Consider the following 24725-nt stretch of genomic DNA (forward strand, 5'->3'; position numbering starts at 1 on the left):
AGCCCAGGAGTTGGAGGTTGCTGTGAGTGTGATGCCATGGCACTCTACCCAGGGGGGGATAGCTTGAGGCTCCGTCTCAAAAAACAGACAAACAAACAAAAGTTTGCATTGTTGTCAGGCCCTGCCCTGCCACGTCCCCTGCCCCCTGGCCATGTTGTCCCGCCTTACCGATGTTAAAATTTGGTCACCGTAAACAGGCAGGCCACACAAAGGAAACTGGGCATGGAAGTGGGCAGTACCTGGTGGGAGGGTTTGAGTTGGGAACGAAGGGTCAGGGTCAGGTCAGGGTCGAGGTACAGTTACAGCAGGGGGTGCTGGAGGGACCTTTGATCACACACAAGCCAGTTAGGTGTGTCCTGTCTTGTGTCCCTAGTGGTTTCTTGGCTTTACCATCTTCCTTCTGCCCTGGGCTTCCCTGTGGCTGCGTAGCCTCCTTAAACCCATCCACGTCTTCTTTGGAGCTGCCATCCTCTCTCTGTCCATTGCGGCTGTCATTTCTGGAATTAATGAGAAGCTTTTCTTCAGTTTGTAAGTATGATGGGGTCCCCCAACTCCAAGGAGGATGGAAGGGAACAGGATTTTCAGAAGTTGTACCCTAGGGTCAGAGGACCTACCCAAAGAGGAGAACTTTGGGGGTTACATTCATGCTCATCTGGAAGATAATAGAATTGGTCTTTAAGTTGAAATTGGGGCGTGGTAGCTCATGCCTATAATCCTAGCACTCTGGGAGGCTGAGCTCACGGGTTGGAGACCAGCCTGAGCCAGAGCAAGACCCCCGTCTCTAAAAATAACTGGGTATTGGTTTGGCACCGATAGCACAGTGGTTACGGCACCAGCCACATACACCGAGGGTGGTGGGTTTGAACCTGGCCAGGGCCAACTGCAACAACAAAAAACAGCTGGATGTTGTGGTGGGCGCCTGTAGTCTCAGCAACTTGGGAGGCTGAGACAAGAGAATCGTTTAAACCCAAGAGTTTGAGGTTGCTGTGAGCTATGATGCAGTGGCAGTCTACCAAGGGCAACAAAGTTAGACTCCATTTCAAAAAAAACAAAACAAAAAGACATTGGTAAATTGGTCAACAAATATTTATTGAGCATCATATTCACATATTGAGCATTTTATTTGCACATACTATGCATCAGAAACTTTTCTAAGCACCCTAATCCTTGCAACCATCCTACAATATTGGTGCTGTTGTCATTGCCATTTACAAATGAGAGAACAGAGAGGTTAAGTAACTCACCTAAGGGCACACAGCCAATAAATGGCAAGCTGGGACTTGAGTGAGGTAGTCTGGTTGCATAACCTGCTTGCCTAACCACTCCTGGCCATACTTTTGAAGCAGCTGGGTATAGTGAAAAGAAACTAAAATTTGAGGTCAGCATGTAACTGGGCTGCTGAAATTTTGAGCAAATTAATTTTACTGCTTTGAGCTTTAGTTTCCGCTTGGGTAAAAAGCATTATACAGCTGGATGTGGTAGCACACATTTGCAGCACTAGCTATGCAGAAGGCTGAGATGGGAAGATTGCTTGAGCCCAGGAGTTCAAGTGTAGCATAGGCAACACAGCAAGATCCTATTTCTTTTTTCTTTTTCTTTTTTGAGACAGAGTCTCACTGTATTCCCCTTGATAGAGTGCTGTGGCATCGCAGCTCACAGCAACCTCCTGGGCTTAAGCAATTCTCTTGCCTCAACCTCCCAAGTAGCTGGGACTACAGGTGCCCACCACAACCCTCAGCTGTTTTTTTTTTTTTTTTTTTACAGTTGTCATTGTTTTTTAGCTGACCTGGGCTAGGTTTGAACCTGCCAACCCAGTGTATGTGGCTGGCGCTGTAACCACTGTGCTATGGGCACCAAGCCCAAGATCCTATTTCTTAAGGAAGGAAAAAAAGGGGATACTTTAGAAAGTATATTTAAATTCCAGGTCACAGGGGGCCCTGAGAAGGTTTTCGTGCCCTTCCTGAGTGGCATCAAGTTTCCTCCTTAGCAAAAACAGGTGGAAAAGTATCTCAGAGGCCCACATTGTTTTGTCATCTCCAGGAAAAATGCCACCAAGCCGTATTCCAGTCTGCCCAGCCAAGCTGTCTTCGCCAACAGCACTGGGATGCTGGTGGTTGCCTTTGGGCTGCTGGTGCTCTACATCCTGTTGGCTTCCTCTTGGAAGCGCCCAGAGCCAGGGATCCTGACTGACAGACAGGTATGGTTTCCTGTCCTCCATTCCATGTAGGGAGGGGCTGGGTCTAGAAAAGGGTCACACGGGGGGTGGGGGGAGGGGAGAGTGGGGGACGGGGGCAGTGGCGCCTGTGGCTCAAAGGAGTAGGGCGCTGGCCCCATATGCCAGAGGTTGTGGGTTCAAACCCTAGCCCCAGCCAAAAACTGCAAAAAAAAAAAAAAAAAAAAAAAGAGAAATGAAAAGGATCACACAGAAAAGGTTCGGGCCTTGTCAGGAAGGCCAACACAGTAGCTTGGGGGGAAACTAAGTAACTTGAAGGGAGAGTACCAAACCATCCCATTCCAGTCAGCCCCAGGGGCTCTCACAGGCCTGTCTGTTAGGAGATAGAATTCCTCTGCCCAGATTCCTGTGGTTCTGTGAAGTGAACTGTGGCCTTATTTTCCCCAAGGAAGGGGTCAAATATGATGAGGGTGTGTAGTAATTTCTACTTTCTCAGCATTGGGGCTAGTCTAGTGGAATTGGTGCTTGGCAATAAGCTTGTCCTTGGAACAGTTCTTGATGCGATATAGGAGGTGGGGTGCATGCCAGGCTCACAGACTTTGGGGTTTCCCTGAAGGATTTGGTGGCTTAGGTGGGGACCTCCCTCCAGGTTGGGTCTCCAGGTTGGGTGGACAGCTGGGGCCTGGTGTGACTCCTGCAGGGCAGGGGCCATTTTGATGTCATGTCATTAACTCTGGTGCATCTGCTTGTCTTTCCAGCCCCTGCTGCATGACGGGGAATGAAGTGGGGCCTCCCAGGAACGCCTGGGGATGCGGTCTGTGCTCCCTCTGAAGCTCTGCTTTACCTGGGGCTCCCAGTTGGTTTTGGCAACACCCTTTTTTGGCTCTGGGCCCAAACTTCTTCTTGCCTCAGTGGTGGGCCTACTCTCTCCAGCTGCTTGCTGCCTGTCTACTTTTCCTGGTGGCCTCGGCATCTGTACTCCTCCTCAGCATCAACTTCTCAGGTCCTCCATTTACACAAGATCCTCCTTGTCTTTACTGCTCCTGCTTGCTGTCTGAGGAAGTCAGCTCCTAAAGATGTGGTAGGAAATCTAGACTGCTCAGAAGAGCTAGGATTAAAGTGCAATCCATGATGTGGATAATGAGGGAGCTGATAGAATCCGTTGGTGTGCATTTCAGTAGGCATCACCTGCTCTGCTGGGCCCTACAACCCCTCCTGGATGTGATTTAGATCATGAAGTGACTGCAGAGGAAAGAATGGTGGCAGATGCAGCTTCCACAGAGTAGCTGAGAAGCTGACTCTGAGCCCTTCTGTTTTGTGTTGCTGTGTTGTATGTCTGTGTGTGTTCTGACTGTGTGGCTCCACCTTTTCCAGCTGCTGCTACAACTGAGGCCTGGATCCCAACCTCTCCCTGTGACTTACATGCCTGTCACTATCAGGCAGCCCTCTGATCCCTGGTAACCTGCTCTCCTAAGAACAGACAACCAGTCCTCAGATGTTCCCAAAATGATGAGTGACAGAAGTGGCTGGAGACTTCCTTTACTTGCCCTGGCTGGGTCCTGACTGCCCCTCTGCAGGTCCAACTTTGCCTTGCTCATAGAGCCCTGGCCCGTCAATCACTCTCTAGCTCTCCATGAAACTGGTGCCTAAGTTGTGGTCTATGCCCAGCAGAGCCTTGGGAGCCACTGCCACCTCAGAGGGGTTCCTTGCTGAGAACCAAAGTGCTTCACTTGCTCCCACAATGGCTGCATGCTTGGCTAAAGCCAGCCTTCTGTGTCATGCAGGAGTGTGCGCTCTTGCTCTCTTCCTGAAGAGCTGGGGTGGGGAGGGAGGAGCCTTGCTCCTCTTCTAAGTGTCTTGCTGCTGTGGCTTTTCTTGCCTTCTTCAGACAAGCCCTGCATGGTCCCAGGCCGTGTACTGCTCTGCTTAGTTAAGACAAGTGGAAGACCAGGTGTGGAGGCTACCTCTTGCTGGCAGGTAGCCATGGGGCCAACTGTCCACTCCAGTCCCACATTGCCAGATGTTGGCAGAAGAGCTAAGACTAAACCTTCTGATTGGTGAAGCCCTCAAAGCCACTGGGATGACTGCCAGGCACTGTGCTCCCATGGCAGCTCCCCCTATATGCAGAGGTATCTCACTGCTTCGTGACACTGAATTTTCATTAAACATGTTTTTGAGAACCAAACTTGTTTTAGTCTTTTTGGGTTGTTATAACAAAAATAATATGGACTGAATGGCTTAAACAACAAATAATTGTTTCTCACATTTTTAGAGGCTGTAAGTCTGAGATCAAGGCACTGGCAGATTCAGTGCCTGGTGAGGACCTGCTTCCTCCTAGGCTGTGGTTCTCAACCTTCCTAATGCTGCGACCCTTTAATATAGTTCCTGTGGGTCGCAACCCACAGGTTGAGAACCGCTGTCCTAGACCATCTCACCGTAACCTTACATGGTGGAAAGAATGCAATTGCTCTCTGAGGCTCTTTTTATGAGGTCACTTATCCCATTCATGGCCACTCTCATGATCTAGTTGTCTCCCAAAGGCCCTGCCTCTTAATGCCGTCATGTTAAGGGGTAAGGATTTTAATGTAGGTATTTGGGGGGATACAAACATTCAGTCTGTAATAACAGCTCTGCCTGATGAAATGCACTGTGGTTAAATGAGTTCTAGGATAATCTGTGAAAGCCTCAGGATAGGTCCGACCCTCAAAGACAGAGGGAAGACTTACCAGAGAGCCATGCTTATCTTCATAGAATCACATGTGACTTGTTTATGAGTGGATGTCCTTAATAGCTAATGACTTTGGAGTACTTACCACATGAGGAAGGAAACTTCCTATTTTTGATCTGGAAAATCAACTCAAGCAAGGTAAGTGACAGGCCTGAGATCACCTATCCAGGGAATGGCAGTTAGGATTCACAAATCCTGACTGATGCCAGCCTCCCTCCCAGGCGCTGGAGACAGCCCTGTGCATACTGCTGCTGCCTTGTGCTTAGGGATGTGTGGTGCAGATGATGACCCTGGGGAGTCTGCAGCCAAGTCTGGACCAAGCAGGTGCTGGGGGCCTTTTGCTAGTGTGACTGATGGTGGTAGAGTGGCTGACACTGGCAATGACAGTAACTCGCAGGGAGTGGACACCTGGACAGTACTGGGGCTTCACCTTTGCCAACTCAGCTGAATCCTTTTGTGTCCTGGTGATAAGGGTACTACCTGATTTTACAGATTCCTAGAAGCTAAATAATAGGCCTGAGTTTACATGGGTTGGTTAAATCAGAACCAGACTGCAAATCGTGGGTCTGCAGCCAGTGTCTTTAACCATCTTGTACACTGAGGCTGCACCACGAGTGTTTTACGTCTCTACAGTGCACCAGACTGCTGTCCTATCTGCTAGGTGCCTTGTGTGTGGCTGGCTTGGCTGCAGTTTCTGGTCTAAAACTAAACCTTAGGATATGGTGACTCCTTTTTCTCCTACTGTCCCAAATGCCCAAGAAATTAACTGAATGCTGAGAAAAGCCTTCCCTCCCTATACCCCCTGCACTGAGACGGATCTCACTCCTGCTCAGTCTGGTCTCTGAACTCCTAAGCTCAAGCAATCCACCCACCTCTCCCTCCCAGAGTGCGAGGATCATAGGCGCCCAGCCAGAAAAGCCTTCCTACCTTTCCTATGTGTATCAGGTGTGGTGTGTGTACTAGAAGGACAGGGATCTCAACAGAACCAGTCCAGTGGAACAGGCCCTGCCTTTAGGGCTCAGGTGGTAATGATCTGCCTAGCAGAAGATAGGTCATGATCGCTGTAGGTTTGGGGCCTCAGCCCTTCAATCATGTGCGGGCCAACTTGTTCACACACTTGGCAAAAGGTAACTCAGAGGAAGCAATGGCTTCATTGCTTCAACGTAATTTATTAGTTTTCTTTTCCACACTGGGGTTCAAATGTGGAAAGCCTTTCACAGGGAGTCTTGAACAAATTAGCACTGCCAGCTAAAGGCTGTGCTGTGACTCAGGGAAAATGCCTAATTTCTGAATCCCACAGCTGGCTGAGGTAGCCTGGGGTGGCCCTGGGGCTTCACCTGCCTGGGGAGGTGAAGGGTAGAGTTGGAGAGGCACATGCTGCTGGGCTGGCTCTGGGTGCTGTCCCTGCAATGGGGCTGGAAGGTTTCTTGCTAAACTCAGAATAGGTTATAGGGGCATCGGAGGGGGTGGTGATGGTCAGAAGGTAGATGGTGTGACAATGGCCACCACAGCACAGCAGTGAGAGGAGCTGAGGTCCAGGGAGGTAGTCACACGCCCTGGTTTTTCAAGACCTCCAAGATGGCACGGAGAATGGCAGCTGCTGCCACTGCCCCAGGGTCTGGCTGGTCCAGCCGGGCAGAGCTGATATAACTGGCTCTTCCAGCTCCAGCTTCCATATTCCTGGTGGCCTCGGCAGCAGCTTCGGCATTCTGAGGGGTGGGAATGCGAGTAGGTTTATGGGCAGGCCCCTAGGCCTGTCCTTCCTGCTGTGCGCAGAGTGCTGTGCAGGCTGGCCCTGGACCCTCTTGTCACATCTCTGCCAGCATCCTCTTCACTGTCACTAAGTGGAAAGCTTACCTTTCACTTACTTCCATCAGGGAAAGGGGCTGCCATTTACCGAGGCCCTGCTATGTCCCAGGAACTGTGATGGGCTCTACATACCTCCTTAGCCTCACACTGGCCTTTGAGATAGGCGCTCATCTCTATTGTATACAGGAGGAAACTTGGTTGCAGGCAGATGATTAATTTGCACAAGTCATATGGAGATGGGAGCCTAGTGGCTCCAACCCTGTCTCCCTGGCTGGCAGGGCCCCACCTCACTCACCTTGACTGCCTTGGTCAAGACCTGGAACAGATCAGCCCCGGGGCTCTTCCAGGCCTGGAGTTCCTGTCCTGCTGCCCACAGAGAATCCAGCTGGACAAGGTAAGGGAGGGGGATGAGGAGAGGCTCAGCCACTGAGGGTAGCCTATAGGCCTTGTAGGTTCAAAAGGGGAAGGGCTGGGGATATAGCTCAAATACATACCATAGTCCTGTCCCCTGGGGCAGCCTTTCCATACCTGGTAGGGAGAAAGAATGAAAGAGGCTCAATGCAGGGAACCAGGGACTCCCTTAGGGAGTGGGGCAAGGCCTGGCTAGGAACAGATGGCATCAACCACCTCCTCCTTCCCACTCTGGTGTAAGGCATAGGGTGCGGGCTCACTTCTGCATGGCCTCCAGGCCAGCATCCATGGCAGCGGACCAGGCTGGGAGGTCAGTCTTGGCTTTGAGGGGCTGAGCGGCTGCAGTCAGGAACAGGCCGTAGAGCTGGGGGTGGGGAGGCAAGAATGCTGAGCACATGAAGCTGGCCTGGACCCTGGCCATCCTGGAACCCTCACCATTAGCCCTTCAGCCCCCAGGGGCTGCCAGCACCTACCGCCCCAGAGGAGCCTCCCATCTTCTCCAGCAGCAGGACAGACAACTTGGAGAGCAACAGGGCAGGGCTGGCTGGGGTTGGGCCCTCCTTCAGCCACCCCTGGATTGCTGTAGGCAGAGAGAAAGGATGAGGGATTCAGAGACCTCCCCTCCATCTGCCCGGACCCCACTGAGGACCTAGGCCTGACTGCTAGCAAGCATGAATGGAGGCTTGGAAGTGGGGAAAGGAACTAGAAGGAAGGGATCCCAAGGCTACCTTTCCACACCCAGCGTGCACCCTGGAGAGGGTACTGAAGGGAACTGAAAGGGACTTTGGGAGCTGCCCCGCAGGTGGGGCCTGCCCAAAGCCCTCAACTTGACATTCTTAACTCTACTTCCTTGCTTTATTTGGTCTCCCTGGCCCTTTGTACTAACACCCTATATGTTTCACTGATTTATATGGTTTACCCTGTTTCTCCCTGAGAATACAGGCCACAAGGGTAGTAATTATTTTTTTTTTTTTTTGAGACAGAGTCTTTTTTTTTTTTTTTTGAGACAGAGCCTCAAGCTGTCCCCCTGGGTAGAGTGCCGTGGCATTACAGTTCACAGCAACCTCCAACTCCTGGGCTCAAGCGAGTCTCCTGCCTCCGCCTCCCAAGTAGCTGGGACTACAGGCGCCCGCCACAATGCCCGGCTATTTTTTGGTTGCAGCCGTCATTGTTGTTTGGCAGGTCCGGGCTGGGGATTCGAACCCGCCACCTTAGGTGTACGTGGCTGGCGCCTTAGCCGGTTGAGCTATAGGTGCCGAGCCTGAGACAGAGTCTTAAGCTGTCACCCTAAGTGGAGTGCTATGGTATGGTGTCACAGCTCATAGCAACCTCAAACTCTTGGGCTTAAGTGATTCTCTTGTGTCAGACTCTCAAGTAGCTGAGACTGCAGGAGCCTGCCACAGTGTCCAGCTATTTTTTTTGTTGCAGTTGTCATTGTTGTTTTAGCTGGCCCAGGCGGAGTTCAAACCCACCAGCTTCGGTGTATGTGGCCATCACTCTACCCACTGAGCTATGGGTGCCACCAAGGATAGTAATTTCTGCTTGCTCTGCTCACTACTATATCTGCAGAGTGGAGAGCAGTGCCTGGCTTGTGGCATGGACTAAAGACCTTTTTCTTGAATGAATTGTGTTGGGCAATTTAGAGCTTTTCACTGATCTGGGTAAACATAGAAAAGCAAGGACAACAGAATGAATTTTCCTGGAGTTGTAAGTTATTCACTGTAAAGGATTCTGTTTATTTCTGAGGCCACAACCTCCTACTTGTAACACAGAAGGTCCTTTTCTTTAGGGAGACAGATGAACGTGCTAGGATTTTGTGAATGACCTCACTTGGCAATGTAAAAGTTGGTGACTCCAAGTCAGCACTCAAATGTTTTAGAAATTGTTCCACTTCATGAAATGCCAAACTCTAAGAACCAGTGTGCCACACCAGTCCCTCTTGGGACCCCACAAGGACAATGGTACCAACCTCTGGCTGCCCGGCTGTGGGTGGTCCCACAGTCCCCATCACCTGCAGCCCGGTCTAGGGCATTCAGTTGTTCCTCCAGGCCCAGGAGGGTGGTGCACACCTGTTCCAGCACAAGTGCCATCAGCTTCGAGGCTGAGCCTAGGAAGAGAAAATGGCAGGGAAGAAGCCTGCCTGGTCCTCCTCACAACCAAACTTGATCAAGTGGGAGGCATGGGTGCCTGGACCCCTGCATGCCTCACTGCACAGCCCTGTGTCTTTGGGAGGCCTGTCCTTTCCCCAACAGCTTGGCTTGGTACCTCCTGCTGGAGTGGAACCAGGGGCCTCCTGGGGCTCGGTGGGGGCTGCACGGCTTCGCTTCCGCCCTGTCACGGAGACCTTGGCCACATTAGGCCAGGCTGCTGCAGTCGTTTCTGCATCTAGGGACAGCAAGATAACTCTCTTAGATGGGGCTGCCCAGCCAGGCACTGAGCAGAGGTCCCTTAGCAGCCCCAGAGAAAGAGAGTCCATCTCAACAAACATGTACTGAGTGCCTACTGTGTACCGGGGAAGGAGGGAAGGTCGGTGGGGAAAAAGGTCACACTGATCTGAGGAGTATTGTAACACCAACACTCCATAGTCCAGTGAGAACTGGAAGGAAGGAGAAGCCAGTAAAGGCCTCTTCACAGGGTCCAGAGCCCTGACTATCAGGGTCAGCCCAGCTGGGGGTCTCTGCAATGTAGAGTTTCCCTGGCTCCATCTAGCTACTGCTGACCCTTGGCTTGGGTTGACCAAAGGTTCCTGGTCTCACCTATCAGTTTTAGGAGAGGCTCATCCACCAGCAGGAGGGTGAGAGAAAAGCCAGGCATCTCCAGTGCTGACATGAAGGTGCCCACTAGGGCACGGGCAATCTTTACCCCTCGGCCCTCTGCAACACCACAGCATGGAAGTCCAGGAGGGAACGGTGGGAACCAGGGAAAGAAACAGAAAAGCAAGGAGCTTAGAAGCCAGTAGAGAGATGGCCTGATTTCCTCAGGGCCCCCCTCAATGACACCCCCAATTACTACATTCCCTGGAAGTATCCCCTCTCAGGGATAGAGGAACAATTATAGGTCTCATTTAAGGTGAGCTCTCACAGGTGCCAGGCACTGTTAAGCATCTTAGGTATGTTTAATCTCATTTAATCCTCACAAGAGGCATTAATATCATTACCCCCAATATACACACAAGAAAACAGGCTGATGGTAGCCAGCAATTAAGTGGCAGAGTGGCAATGTAACTCAGGCTCATCTGACTGCACAGTCATGTTCTGTGCCATCACAAGATCCTACTTCAAAGGGTTGGAGGGTCCCCTCTCCAGTGTCGGGCTCACCCAGGGAGCGGATGGCAGCATCAGCTATGATGCCCAGTTCCAGGAATGACAGGCCGCCCAGGTTGTTGATCATCATCACCACTGAGGAGCCTATGGGGAGTAGATACAACACCCTAGGAAAGACTCTCAGGGTACCCCCGCGCTGAAGGGGAGGGAGGGCTGGGAGTCCTAGATAACACGCCACTCACCGGGCTGCACAGGCACATGGGATGCGTTGGAGGTGTTTGTCATGTGGTCAAGCATGAGTGCCATGATCTCGTCAGCTGTTGCCATCTGTCAGAGGGATTCAGGAATGAGCTGCGTCTGGGGGTTCTTGGCCTTCGGTTGGCTGGGCTAGAGAGTACACCTACCTTTATGCGGCGTACACCAGCTTCCCCATGGATCCCTGTGAATAGAGGGGATCACTGCTGAACCATTCAGAGTCTGGAGGTTTGCTCATCACACTTTATCAAGAACTTTGTGCTCAGCATAGGCTCAGCACTGTGCAGCGGGGCTGGGGGGAATGGACAGGACAACGAGACACACGCAGTGTGCTCTCTGGAAGCTGGTGGCTTGGTGGTGGAGACGAAGTTCACTAGATGCAGTCATGGTAGGCCAGAGGAGGCTGATGGCCATCATTTTGGAAGCACAAAGAAAGAGAGGGGAAAGCTTTGTACCCAGGGTGGACTTTGGCCTTCGAAAGAAGGGCATGTTTTGGTAGGGGCAGGAGCACTCAGGAATGTGAGGAAAGGCAAGATGTGCAGTCACACCAGAGGTGTGGGGCCCTGGTGTGGACAGCAAAGTGGATAGAAATCAGGAAGGCTGAGCCCCAGGTGGCCAGGTGAGAATAGTAAGACCACTTGGGGAGAGCTCCAGGTGGGCAGAGGACTGTGTAGATGGCTCCCAGGGTAGAGGAGGTGGGCGAAACCCAAGGCAGGCACAGCTGAGACGGGGTGGCCGCAAGCTTACCCAGGCCTAGCTCGACCTCATCTGCTGAGAGCTCAAAGGTGGGTTTGGAGCCAGGGACGCTGCAGGAGGACAGGCTCACCCCCAGGGTACCTGTGCGAAAGGACAAATGAGAGGGATGACTGCTCTGCTGTCAGGCGTTAGGAAGGGCAGCAGCAACACCTGGGCAGCCCACGAGTGTCCTTTCTGAGAAAGGGTGCCAGGCTCATCTCAGTGATGAAACAGAAACTGAGCTCTGTACTCAAGGCCACCAGTCCTCAGGAGCTTCTCCAAGGAGACCTTCCCTAAGCCCCTAGGGAACAACCTGGAAAGCAGATTCCTGCAGCCAACAGGAACCTATTCCTCATACAGGCCTGTCCCAACCTCCCCGTTCCCCCTACCCCAGTTCCCCGATGTCACTCACCCATGGCCTTGGCGACCACGCTAACCCGCTTCGTGATCTCTTCCAGCCCCATACCTGCCTCAGCCAGGGCACCTGCTACCTGTAGCCACACAGAGATAAGCCCCCCAGGGGAAGGAGTCACTGTACCACATGAGGGTAGAACACAGGCTGGGGATGAATTTATTTATTTTATTTTATTTCAATTTATTTATTTTTTGAGACACAGTCTCACTTTGATGCCCTTGGTAGAGTGCTGTGGTGTCATAGCTTACAGCAACTCAAACTCTTGGGCTCAAGTGATCCTTTTGCCTCCCTTTTTCATTTTTATTTATATTTATTTATTTATTTTTTGAGACAGTCTCACTATGTTGCCCTTGGTAGTGCTGTGGCATCACAGCTCACAGCTACTTCCAACTCTTGGGTTTAAGTAATTCTCTTGCCTCCCAAAATTACCAGCCTCCCAAGTAGCTGGGACTACAGGTGCCCGCCACAATGCCCGGCTATTTTTATGTTGTCTGGGCTGGGTTCGAACCTGCTAGCCTGGGTGTATGTGGCTGGTGCCAGAACCACCATGCTATGGGTGCCAAGCCCATTTCTCATTTTTGGTAGAGATGGGGCGGGGTCTCACTCTTGCTCAGGCTGGTCTTGAACTCATGAGCTCAAGCAATCCACCTGCCTCAGCCTTCCAGAGGCTAGGATTACAGGCGTGAGCCACTGTGCCCAGCCTACTTAATTTTTTTTCTTAGAGACAGGGTCTCTGTTGCCCAGGCTGAGTGCAATCATAGCTCACTGTAGCCTTGAACTCCTGGGCTCAAGAGACCCTTCTGTCTCAGCCTCCCAAGTAGCTGTGACTACAGGTGCATGCTACCCAGCCTAGCTCAGTTTTAAATTGTTTTGTTGTTGTTGCTATTTTTGAAATGGGCTTTTATACTATGTTGTACAGACTGGTTTTGGACTTTTGGCCTTAAGTGATCCTCCCACCTCAGCCTCCTAAGTACTGGGATCATAGGCATAAGTCACTGGTCCTTGGACTTTGTGTGTGTGTGTGTGTGTGTGTGAAAAACAGACACATTATATTGCTCAGGCTGGATTTGGATTCCTCGGCTCAAGTGATCCTTCTCCCTCAGACTCCTGAGTAGCTGGGACTACAGGTATCCACCACTGTGCCTGGTCCTTGGGAATGAATTTCTTACTGGGAATGGGGAACTTTTCAGAATTTCCACACTCAACGTGGCCCATCACATCTAGGGCAGGAGAGCTTGCTCCCCTCATTCACAATGTACCTGTTAGGAATCTTTAAGAATTCCAGTCTAGGCTCGGCGCCTATAGCTCAACCGGCTAAGGCGCCAGCCACGTACACCTAAGGTGGCAGGTTCGAATCCCCAGCCTGGACCCGCCAAACAACAATGACGGCTGCAACCAAAAAATAGCCGGGCGTTGTGGCGGGCGCCTGTGGTCCCAGCTACTTGGGAGGCAGAGGCAGGAGACTCGCTTGAGCCCAGGAGTTGGAGGTTGCTGTGAGCTGTAATGCCATGGCACTCTACCCAGGGGGACAGCTTGAGGCTCCGTCTCAAAAAAAAAAAAAAAGAATTCCAGTCTATTGGAACCAGAAGAGATGTCACAAATGGGGAAATGGGCCCAGAGAGGGGAGGTGACTTGTCCAATGTCATATAGCAAGATGTTGGCCAGTTTCCTGATTCCTAGTCTAGTGTTTTTTCTTCCATAGCATATATTCTGTGGGTCACTGTACCCACCCATTAATCCACCCAAGTTTTACCAAGCATTAGTGTGTTCTGAAAAGGAAAAAAGATGAATAAGTGATAGTCCCTGGCTTCAAGGAACTCACAGTCTGGGGAGGGGAGGGGAAAAGAGGGGAAACCACACACACAAATTGAAAACCTGTGTAGGGTGACAAATGCAATGATGGGGTATGCAGGAGATGCCACTGGAGGAATGAGGAGGGCTGCTAGCTTGCACAGTGGGGAGATCAGGGATAGCCTCCCAAGTATGGGAGGCATCAGGCTGGGCCTCTAAAGAAAGGCTATAATCAGAAAGATCAAAAGAAGGCTGCACAGGGAAAGGATTTTCCAGACCACGGAAAGCATAAGCAAAGCCACAGAGGTGAGCCACAGCTTGGTGGCTACAGGGACCTGGTGTTAACAGAATATAAGAGGAAGGCAGAGGTGATGGGAGATGCAGGCAGGGACTCAAGGAGGTAAGTGTGGTGGGCAGCTGAGCAAGAAGCATGTGGTCCTTCTTGGAACCCAAGAGGGCATTCAGCAGTTGAACAACCTGGTTAGATACACATTTTTATTTAATTAATTTTTACTTTTTTGTGACAGAGTCTCACTTTGATGCCCTTGGTAGAGTGCTGTGATGTCATAGCTCCCAGCAACCTCAAACTCTTGGGCTCAAGTAATTCTCTTGCCTCAGCCTCCCGAGTAGTTGGGATTACAGACACCAGCCATAACACCTGGCTATTTTCAGAGACAGAGTCACTCTTGCTCAGGCTGGTCTTGAACTCTTGAGCTCAAGCAATCCACCCACCTCAGCCTCACACAGTGCTAGATTACAAGGGTGAGCCACTGCTCCAGGCCTCAGATACAGTTTTCTTTTTTTTTGAGATGGAGCCTCAGGCTATCCCCCTGGGTAGAGTGCCATGGCATCACGCTCACAGCAACCTCCAACTCCTGGGCTCAAGCGAGTCTTCTGCCTCAGCCTTCCAAGTAGCTGGGACTACGGGCGCCCGCCACAACGCCTGGCCATTTTTTTGGTTGCAGCTATCGTTGTTGTTTGGCGGGCCGGGGCTGGGGATTTGAACCCGCCACCTTAGGTGTATGTGGCTGGCGCCTTAGCCGCTTGAGCCACAGGCGCCGAGCCCAGATACATTTTTAAAAGACACATCTGCTGGTGGTGTGAGGAACAGACTGGCAAGGCAGGAAGGCAGGAAGCAGGTAGAGAAGCCAGTGAAGAGGTGACTTCGGCCATCTGGACATAAGCAGATGATCCTGAACCAACACTGGGGCCAGCAGAGTCAGGACTGGAGGATGGTGTCAGAGGCATTTGGGAGTGAAAGCACCAGGCACTGGCTGGGTGTGGGGAAAAATGGAAAGGGTCTGGACAAGACCTATATGGGGGGGGGGCAGCGCCTGTGGCTCAAGGAGTAGGGTGCTGGCGCCATATACCAGGGGGTGAAGGGGTGGGTTCAAGCCCGACCCTGGCCAAAATAAAAAAGACCTATATCTGGGCTTAGGTACCTGAGGGGATGGCAGGGCCTTCCTGGGTCAGGGAAACTGGGGAAGAAGATGAAATGGATTCCTGGGGGAGGGACTGGGCAGCAGAAAGGTGTTGTTATTATTTCTGGTACTATTTCATTAGCACATACAGCTGTAACTTGACAACTTAAACCATTTTTCCTAAAGAGGTGGGTTTGGCTTGTATGTTTTTAACGTGGTAAAAAAAGCACAAAGATGGTTTTATTTGCCTTTCTGCATCCCAAAAGGAAAGTGTAGGAGACCAGAGAGTAGAAGAATGTTCTTTACTAATTAAGCTTTTTTCCTTCCTCCAAAACTAACACTTGCACTCACAGTATTACCCGCCTAACACATTTATGTTTCAATGTATAAGAAGACAAAGAAGCAATTGGTTCAAATGATCTTTTGTTGCAAAGAAACAAATCTGAAGGCTGGGACTGGTGGATCATGCCTGTAATCCTAGCACTCTGGGAGACTGAGGTGGGTGGATTGCTTGAGCTCAGGAGTTCAAGACTAGCCTGAGCAAGAATGACCCCGTCTCTAAAAATAGCCAGGTATTGTGGCAGGCGCCTATAGTCCCAGCTACTCAGGAGGCTGAGTGATCCTTATCACTTGAGCCTACGAGTTTGAAGTTGCTATGAGATATGACTTGAAGGCATTCTACTGAGGATGATAGAGCGATACTCTGTCACAAAAAAGAGAGAGCGATAGGCCAGGAGAGAGCAGGGGGGAGTGCCCGGGCATCTCTGGAATCCCGGGGTATAAAGCTCACCTTGTGTATTAGCACCGTGCCACAAAGCCCCCGCCGACCTGCCTTCTTCACCACCGTGAAGGCGCTATCATCCCCAATGACCACCATTTCCACAGGGATGCCCTCAGCCCGGGCCTGCTCCCGGGCCAGGCCAAAGTTCAGCCGATCCCCAGTGTAGTTCTTCACGATGAGGAGGGTCCCCACTGCAAGAGCAGCAAGCCCCATCATTGCCTGCCCTCACTCCACCCCACAGTGTCCCTCCCCTGCATGCCAGGCCTACCTGTGCCTGCCTGGGCCACTGCCCTGATGGCTGCCAGGATGCTGCCCACTGCCGGGGAAGTGAACACAGCTCCTGCGATGACACCAGTCAGCATCCCCTTCCCTACGAAACCTGGAGGTGGGTGGGGTGGGGTGAGGATACTGGAATGGAACTGTACCTGTAGTCACTGGGGCTTCCCACACTCCTGAGGGTCATGGATTGGTGAGCCCTGCTGTGTGCTTGGTGCTACAGATGTCCCCCAGACTTCTCAGAAGTCGCCTTAGAGAGGCCTCCTTTGACCTCTCAGTTTGAAGTAGCCACCCCCAGGGACTCCCTGTTCCTTTGCCCTGTTTTAGTGTCTTCACTATGTCACTCAGTGCTCTCTGAAATGATCTCATTTGTTTATGTGTTTACCTGGCTGGCTATGGTCTGTCTCCCTAAAGTCAAGTATTTGCTCCATAGGAGCAGGGACTTTGTCTAGTTCACTGTTGTACTCTTAGAGTCTGGTATACTGCCAGACACATGATGGGCGCAGTAGTGTTTGCTGAGTGAATGAATGGATTTGCCGAAGGGAGACAGGAGAGGTACAAATGATACCAAGCCTGGCCACTGCCCTGCAGGAACTCTCAAGTTCACAACTTTGGCTCCAGACAAGAAACAACCCAGGACTTTCCATGTGTGGAAATGGCAGGCTAGGAATTCAGAATAGGAATTCAGGATATTGCGCTGGGTTAGAAAAGTTAGGAAGCCGTCATAGATTAGGTTAGTGTGTGTGTGTGTGTGTGTGTGTGTGTAGGGGGGCAGGGGGTCTCTGGGCCTAGAAAGCTAGGAGGATTCATTCTCAGAGCTGGAAGGTTCTAGAGATCTAGATCTGGCCCAACCTCATACTTTCAAATTATAGAAATGTACTTTTAGGCTAAGTATCCATAGCTCAGTGGTTACAGTGCTGACCACATACACCAGGGCTGGTGGGTTTGAACCTGCCCTGGGCCTGCTAAACAAAAAAATAGCCTGGCGTTGTTGCAGGTGCCTGTAGTCCCAAGCTACTAGGGAGGCAGAGGCAAGAAAATCACTTGAGCCCAAGAGTTCGAGGAGGCTATGAGATATGACGCCACAGCACTCTATAGAGTGTGACAAAGTAAGACTTTGTCTCAATTTAAAAAAAAGAAAAAGAAAGAAATGTACTTTTATAGGTGTGATCCAGGGAGGCTATGACTGTGTCACAGCATAGCCTGGGGGAGTGGAAACCAGGCCCCATTCTGGACTCTGTTCTGCACCTCATTCCAGAAGCCCCTGCTCACTCCACCTAGCACCCTACTCCTGCCCCAGGGCACTCACCAGCATGGGCAGGCTCATGGCCAGAGCCCCCACCTGACAGTAATGCCACCCGACCCTTGAGGTTGTCCAGGTCAGAACGAAGGGCCACTCGGTGGCCCTGCAAGATCTGCAGGTTGGGGTCGCAGGCCACCAGGCCAGCAAGGGCATCATCAGCACAGCCTGCCACTGAGTTCACCAGCTTCTTAGAGCTCTGTGGGAGAAGAGTGAGGAAGAGTTTCAGAGTATGGTCAGCAGGGACACCCCCCATCATGCCACAGTGCAATAGTGAAGACTCCTGTCCACCAGGGAACTCTAGGGACACAGAATTTCCCTGAGTTGGGTGACATTTTATTAGGTGGATGAACTTTCTCTAAGTTCTTATCTTAATTTGTGATTTTTTAAACTCAGTGTCTAATTTATGAAGCATTTTGTATAATGGCTTAAATTTATCCTGAAAAACAAAAAAATACCAACAAAAAAAATGGGGGAGTTGGAATCCTCAGTATAAAATATTTTAATAAAATTAGGGTCTGATGTCTTCTTCTATCAAAGGAAGAGAAGCCCCTGGCTGAGGCTCCTGTGCTGGGGAAAGGTCTTGAGTAGGTCCCAGCCATGGCTAGTCCCCTGGGCCTCTGACACAGGGTAAACAACATTTCTCTAGCCTCTTGGTGTGCCAGGCCCAGGGCTAGGCACTGTGGGTAAAGAGATGAAAGGACACTGTTTCTGTCCTCCACAGACATACAAAGAGACCATGTCCATGTGCTATGGGGTAGTGCTATCTGAGAGGGGCATGCATGCACCTTGGGAATATGGAGGCAGGGCCTGAAGGTGAAGGATAAGCAGGAGTTAGTTAGGCAAAAGGGGGCAGGAAATGTGGGTCCAGGGAAAAGGGAGGTTGTTTTGACAGAGGGGGAACATAAGTCAAGGGCTGCAAGTATGACTGATATGGTGGCACCAGGAAGCTAGTGTGGCTAGTAGGGGGAGGTGGGCAGGGCCTCTGAGCTGTAGGAGGATGCCAGCCCTGGGCAGCCTCAGAATGCGGTGCCGGCAGAAGGGGGAGGGTAAGGACTAGAGTGGAGGTGGGCTTGAGCTCTGCTATTACAGGGGCTCATGTTCAAATCCCATTTCTGGCTTGGGGCCTGAGACACAGTGGTTACCATGCTAGCCACATACACTGAGGCTGGCGGACTCGAACCTGGCCTGGATCACCTAAAAAAACGACGACAACTGCAAAATAGCCGGGCATTGTGGTGGGTGTGCCTGTGGTACCAGCTACTTGGGAGGCTGAGGCAAGAGACTCACTTAAGCCCAAGAGCTGGAGGTTGCTGTGAGCTGTGACACCATATCACTCTACCGAGGGCAATATAGTGAGACTCTGTCTCAAAAAAAAAAAAAAAATCCCATTTTTGCCTTTTATTAGCTTTGGGGACTCAGTGAAGACATATCATTGTTCTGAGCTGCAATTCTGAGTCTATAAAATGGGAGTGTACTAGAACAGTGTCATGCCTGTGATGTAGTCAACAGTCAAAGGGAACAGGATATGAAAAGCCGGAGCCAGGTACACAGAGCTGCAGGCTGCCTTCAGCCCCTGCCTTTGTCTTGGAGAGACTGGGGCCCAAGTGGACCCAGAGGGCCAGGCTCCCAGTGCCACCTGGTGGCCTGACTTAAGCCTGCAGCTGAGCCAGGTCAGGGCAAGGTGTACTTCCGGCTGCAGCTCCTTCCTGAGCACGACAGCAATGGTTCCTTTGTGTAGAATTTGACCCTGACGTCTTCCTTCAGACTTTTCCTGGGTCCTGCCAGGGCCAGGGCCGGGGTCAAGCCACCTGCTTTGGGATGATGAGAGTAGCCCAGGTCCATGGGAAGCAAGCAGGATAATAAGCTTGGCTCCATTTACCCAGCAATAACTAAGAACCAAGCCTGTTCTTAGTGTTTTTGAACATGTCTCATTTAATCTTCCCAACAGCCCTATGTAGGAAAAATCGGTACAGTGAGGAAACTAAGGCACCCAAGGTCACACAGCAAGTGTTCAGGTCTACCCAGCTCCAAAGTTGGGTCCATGTTGGCCACATCATGCTGTTTTCTTAGAGGCTGATGGGAGGTGGAGGGTGGCAGAGATCTTGCCCTAGGAAGGGAATAGGCTGGTAGCTCTCAGAGCCCACCAGGGACTGGGACACACAATGAGGTTGTGAGTTGGTCTCACCTCCAAGCCCAGCCTCCAGCACCACCACCCTCCAGAATGTGCCCTGTTCCCCATCCCGGTAACCTGTCCTGCCTGGGGTTCTCAACTGTCCCTGCACCAAAGACATCCCTGGTTCCCAGTGGCCTGAGGGGATGGAAAAGAAAACGAAGTCAGGCAAGAGTCCTCTCTGATCAACACCTCACAGTCACTTGGTGGTAGGCCTTAATGTGCCTCACACTGCAGATGAAGAAAAGGAGGCCCAGACAGGTCAAGACTCCGGCAAAGTATCACATGGCTGGTTGGTGGCTAGCTGAAATTTGAACCCACATCTGCTCAAGGTTTGCTTTGGTTCAGATCAGTTTAGAGTGGCCCTGAGGCAAAGGCCAGGGGCATGGCAGTCTCCTACACTGCAGACCAGCACTAGGACCAGTCTTCATATATCCCAGGCTTAGGACAGTCACAAGGCTGTTCTTCATGATGCCTTCTGTGACTTGTACAGTGTCTATTACAGAGCAGGTATCTGCTAATGTTCTAATCTAAATATGTGACCTGGACTCAGGGCTGAGAGGTTCCATAGGGACTGAGAAGATGCAGCCCCAAACTTGGCTGGGACCAGTGGCCTCCAGGAAATGGAGGGAAGCAGGGATCAGGTCCTGAGAGAGATGGTGACCCTATCTCTTAACCTCTGAACCTCAGGAGGCAGCAGCAGTTTTCAGTAAGGGGGTAAGGAGCTCTAGCATGCCCAGGGCTGGGATCCTGCTTTGAGACCACAGTGTCCTCCCCCTTCCCTGGCCCCACATGACTCACCATGGTGGGGAGGCTCTGAAGCAAAATGAATTCACAACTTCGCACAGAGCTGTGGGAGGATGGACGATCCTGTGGCTGTTACCTGGATCTGTGCACAGTGGAGGCAGCAACAGCACCTGCAGGAATTGGTAATACAAGCTGATGAAGGCACTTGGGGCTGACTGGCACAATCACATTTCCAGTGGCCTAGTAATTAGGGAGCTGCCTTAGACTTCGGTCCAAGTCCAAACTCTAGTACGTGGGCTAGGGATGGAGAAGAGCATGGGGCTGAGCAAGGTTCACACCTGCACTTGGCTGCCAGGAGACAGATCAATCCATGTTGGGCACAAGACCACCTTTATGCCCAGGAGCAGTGCCTACCTCATTACCAAGGAGCAAAGTGAACCAAAAAATAACTTCATCTTTCACATGGGCATCACATGTGGTGAAAAAGTTTACAAAGCTCTTCATACACTTGTTCTTGTTAGCCTTGGCACCACACCAAGAGGAAGCCAGCTGAGTTTGTGATCCTATTTTACTTCTAGAAAGATTCAGAAAGCTCTAATGACTCGTGCAGGATCATACAGTTCAAAGCCAGGACCAGACTGATGTCTAGTCTTTTTACAAAGTTATGTTTTTTCTACTGATAATTCAGTGCCTCCAAAGTCAGGCAGAGCCTCTGCTGTGGGAAAACCAATATGTAAACCACAATGACATTCTCGTTCCCTTAAGTTCAGCCTGGTTCAGAGGTATCTTGGGCTCTGCAGGGGCCATACAGGGACTTGGGCTCTGTACATGGGCAAGTGCACAAGGGGAAGAACCCAGACATTGATTCTGCACCTAAGATCTTGGGTAAACCAATTTCCCTCTGAGCCTCAGCTTCCTCATCTGTAAAATTGCTCTCCTCTGGCATTCTACGGGCACAACAAGCCACGTGGTCCTCCTTCTGCTCCTTGGAGAATGTTTGATGTGTGTGTGTGTGGGGGGGGGGCCCTAGAGGTTGCAGGGCTGACAGTCCTCCTGGGTTATCAAGGCTCTCACAGGCAAAATTCTGGTTCAATATTTTAGATCATTTTTTGTACAGCCATGAGGTTACTAGTAACGTTGGGCACGTGGCCTGGTGGGTCCTTTCAAGTCTGAAAGATCAGCTTAAAGAGGAGAGGTGTGCGTCCTGGTGCCCCGCCCCAGGTAAGGCGGGTGGTCGTTCTAAAGTCAGGCCAGCGCAGTTGCTTTGGAGCAACTAGGAGAGATAAGCAGAGGGGGGCATGGTTCTAGCCTGGGATGTGCACATATCATTGTCACCATCCCGTTTCTAGGCCTCTGCAGTCCTTCCTGTTCTAAAAGGAGGAACGGCCTGAGAGCTCCTGGAGCAATGGAAGACGGAGAGGACCGGGTCTGGGTAAGGGTGAGGGGCTCGGAGTGGGAATGAGGGTCTTGGCGAAACTCCCTTGGCGGATCCCACCCGCGTCAGCCACCTCTGTAGCAGCAGCAGTTTCACGAAGACCGCTAACAGCGAACACGCATCCGGGTCCTCCGGGCTCTGGCAATAGGAGACAAGGCGGAGCCTTCGGAGGCGGGGCCTCCCGTGGTTGGTTGGCTCGGGCTCCGGGAGTCCTCCAAGATGCCAGGTGAGGCTGTCCCGTGATGCCCCGCGCCCCGGCCGCTCTGGCCTGCAACGTGTCTTTGGGGCGGAGACAGGGGCAGTGGACTTCGCTGAGCGCGGGTGGGGGCTACTTGTCTCTTTGCTAGTGTCCGTCTCGCTGTCGTCGCCCTAGATACCCGACGGGCCGCTCCAGGCCTCGACATGTCGTACAACTACGTAGTAACGGCACAGAAGCCCACCGCCGTGAACGGCTGCGTGACCGGTGAGTCTGCCGGGTAGGAGACCCCAGCGAGGAAGGCAGCTGGGGTCAGCCGAGGCCTAGGGAGGCCCGCGGCCCCAAGGGCGGCCCGGTAGAACTGGGCCCGGGGAAAGGAAGGCGCTGGCGGCCGAGGAACCTCCCCCAGCCCCGCGACCTCAAAGGAGCTGTTTAAGCACGTACCTTTCGGGGATTAGAATCTGCTCTTGAGGGTCCCCTTTCTTTTCGGGAGGTCACTTGGCCTCGAGGGGAGGTCTGGGTCCAGTGGGACAGCAGGTGGAGTGTGAGTTGATTCTGCAGTGTTGGCTTGGGCTCAGAGATTGGCCTCGTGTGGCTGAGGGAAGGGGCGGTGATGATGGCGACTTAATGGGTCAGAATTTTCAGATGTGGGAGTCCAGGGGGCCCAGGGATGTGAAGAATGCCCGCATTCACCCAGAAAGGGAGAGGAGCTCTTTCTGTGCTCATCCCTTTGCCTGGGGCTGTTGTTTACATGAGGGCACTGCTGGAAAAGAGGGTTTGGTTTGCCTGGCCTAGGGCCGCCTTGTTCACTATGTGCAAGGATTATTAAAGACACCAATGTCCAGTTGTAAACCTGAAACTTGTGTATTTATGTGAATTCTAATCATGATTCCAAAACAAAACTCTGATGTTCAGAGTTGGAGGCAGCTAAGAGTGTGGATGAGGGTATTGGTAGACTGCTAGGACAAAACAATGTTTTAACATAAAGCTCTGGAAATTATCTTCATTTGACCTGGTCTATTTGATAAAATTTTTTTTTGTGAGACTTTAGATCAGCGGCTCTCAACCTGTAGGTCGCAACCCCTTTGTAACAATGAAAATACATGGTGGCATTAGGAAGGTTGAGAACCACTGCTTTAGATGAAGACTAGAAGAGATGAACATTTTCTCCAGCATTCTCAATCAGAGTCTGCCACTGTAATAGGAAAAGTAAAATTCAAAGGGTCAGAGCCATGTGAAGGTTTTACACAGTCATTGTTGAAGGACATGCTGTTGTCTTAGGTCTAGTCTAGTTTTCTTAGTCTGATTCGGGAAGTAGCTTTGCTGAATGAGGTGCTGGATTTGGCAAGAAGGGGAATAAACTGAGGTAGCTGGAGAAACGTGAAGTAAATGAGAATTTTAGAAATATTTAGATGTAAGCGACAGGATTATTTAGAAGGGATTGGACTGGATGTTTACCAGCTTTCTCTGGCTTCAAAATTAGAGCATCTGTTCTTTCAGGACACTTTACTTCAGCTGAAGATTTGAACCTGTTGATTGCCAAAAACACAAGATTAGAGATCTATGTGGTCACTGCTGAGGGGCTTCGGCCAGTCAAAGAGGTGGGCATGTATGGGAAGATTGCTGTCATGGAGCTTTTCAGGCCCAAGGTAAGTGTTCTGAGTTGGGACAGGCAATGGAGGAAGAACTGTTGGTTGTAGCTTGTTTTATGATTGCTTGAGATGGGTGAAATATGATTTGGAGAGAAACTCTCTGCTGTTCTTGAATGGCAGAGTTCAGTGTGTACTCGTTTCTTTTCTTTTTTATTTAAGACTGAGTCTCAGTGTATCTCTCTGGGTAGAGTGCCATGTCATCATAGCTCACAGCAACCTCAAACTGCGAGGTTTGAACAATCATGTTGCCTCAAACCTCCTGAGTAACTGGGACTACAGGCATCCACCACAGTGCTCAGCTGTTTTTTAGAGACCGAGTCTCACTCTTGCTCTGGCTAGTCTTGAGTTCCTGCACTCAAGCAGTCCACCACCTTAGCCTCCCAGAGTGCTAGGATTACCAAGCATGAGCCGAGCCTCTGCTCCTGGCTTGTGTATTCCTGTTGACCAACCTTCCTAGAAGTAGGAGAAATTCATTAGAGAAACATTTATGAAGTTGACTTCTTTAGGAAGGGGAAATTAAAACAGTTTGAAATGTGGGTTACCCCCTCCCACCACCCACCATATGGTGATTCAGCAGGTTGGGTACAGAGTGGGGCATTCTTGGCTTCATTCCATATTAATTGCAACTTTGACTGTCACTTAAGTTGTCATTTTGAAGTACTTTTCATAGTCTTGTTTTCCCCCTCTACAAAGTGGGGAAAACAATATACAGTGTTTGGGTTATTGTGAAGATTGAATGATTAGGTAACACAGGGCTTATCCCATAGTAAGTATTCAATGTTAATTTAACAATTATCATCATAGTTATTTTTGTCATTATTTTAATCCAGATGTTTTCATCAAAATAGCTGCCATTACATTGTTTCATTATGTCTTAACTGAATCTGGTAAGAAAGCAGTAGATTCAGAGTTTTCATTATAACCCTTTGAACCAGCGGTTCTCAACCTGTGAGTCGTGACCCACAAGAACTGTATTAAAGGGCTGTGGCATTAGGAAGGTTGAGAACCACTGCTTTGAAGAAAATAGTCATTTTTTTGTGGTCTATGTTAAGTAAGACTTTGAGGATCCATTTTAGCTTCCATTGTTATACTTATGTTTTTTTCTTCTTTCACCAAATACTTGGAGAGGAGAGGAGGGGGCATGACTTCCATCTTTCAGAATTT

The 24725-nt window shown here is 50.8% G+C and overlaps 3 protein-coding genes across 3 annotated transcripts in view; 2 read left to right on the forward strand and 1 right to left on the reverse strand.

The window, feature by feature from the left end:
* LOC100948965 (cytochrome b ascorbate-dependent protein 3) overlaps positions 1-4358 on the forward strand; it is a 13625-nt gene extending 9267 nt beyond the window's left edge. Inside the window, exons 5-7 of the mRNA XM_012810674.2 lie at positions 374-528; positions 2041-2197; positions 2932-4358. Coding sequence (XP_012666128.1) covers positions 374-528; positions 2041-2197; positions 2932-2955 — 336 coding nt within the window. The 3' untranslated portion in view covers positions 2956-4358. The remainder of the gene's footprint in view (positions 1-373; positions 529-2040; positions 2198-2931) is intronic.
* Positions 4359-6033: 1675 nt separating this feature from the next.
* On the reverse strand, positions 6034-20646 carry TKFC (triokinase and FMN cyclase). The gene is made up of 17 exons (XM_003798752.3): positions 20333-20646; positions 17368-17557; positions 16051-16161; positions 15792-15973; positions 11787-11865; positions 11387-11476; positions 10789-10823; positions 10627-10711; positions 10439-10528; positions 9878-9994; positions 9387-9506; positions 9091-9228; positions 7595-7701; positions 7382-7485; positions 7205-7238; positions 7006-7095; positions 6034-6610 (listed from the first exon to the last, which is right to left on the reverse strand). The coding sequence occupies exons 1-17, from the start codon at positions 20333-20335 to the stop codon at positions 6449-6451; spliced, it is 1737 nt and encodes a 578-aa protein (XP_003798800.1). The 5' UTR covers positions 20336-20646; the 3' UTR covers positions 6034-6448.
* Positions 20647-21871: 1225 nt separating this feature from the next.
* DDB1 (damage specific DNA binding protein 1) overlaps positions 21872-24725 on the forward strand; it is a 36869-nt gene continuing 34015 nt past the window's right edge. The window contains exons 1-2 of the mRNA XM_003798753.3: positions 21872-22176; positions 23410-23558. Coding sequence (XP_003798801.1) covers positions 22116-22176; positions 23410-23558 — 210 coding nt within the window. The 5' untranslated portion in view covers positions 21872-22115. The remainder of the gene's footprint in view (positions 22177-23409; positions 23559-24725) is intronic.

Source organism: Otolemur garnettii, unplaced genomic scaffold (assembly GCF_000181295.1).
Source record: "Otolemur garnettii isolate 467f Iridium unplaced genomic scaffold, OtoGar3 scaffold00140, whole genome shotgun sequence".
Classification (NCBI taxonomy): domain Eukaryota; kingdom Metazoa; phylum Chordata; class Mammalia; order Primates; family Galagidae; genus Otolemur; species Otolemur garnettii.

What these genes read in the sequence shown, in the direction of transcription:
- TKFC (XM_003798752.3), bottom strand. An exon ending in TGGTTCCACTCCAGCAGGAG is followed by an intron (nt 9,229 to 9,386) that starts GTACCAAGCCAA and finishes TTCTCTTCCTAG; the next exon opens with GCTCAGCCTCGAAGCTGATG. An exon ending in CCACAGCCGGGCAGCCAGAG is followed by an intron (nt 7,702 to 9,090) that starts GTTGGTACCATT and finishes CTCTGCCTACAG; the next exon opens with CAATCCAGGGGTGGCTGAAG.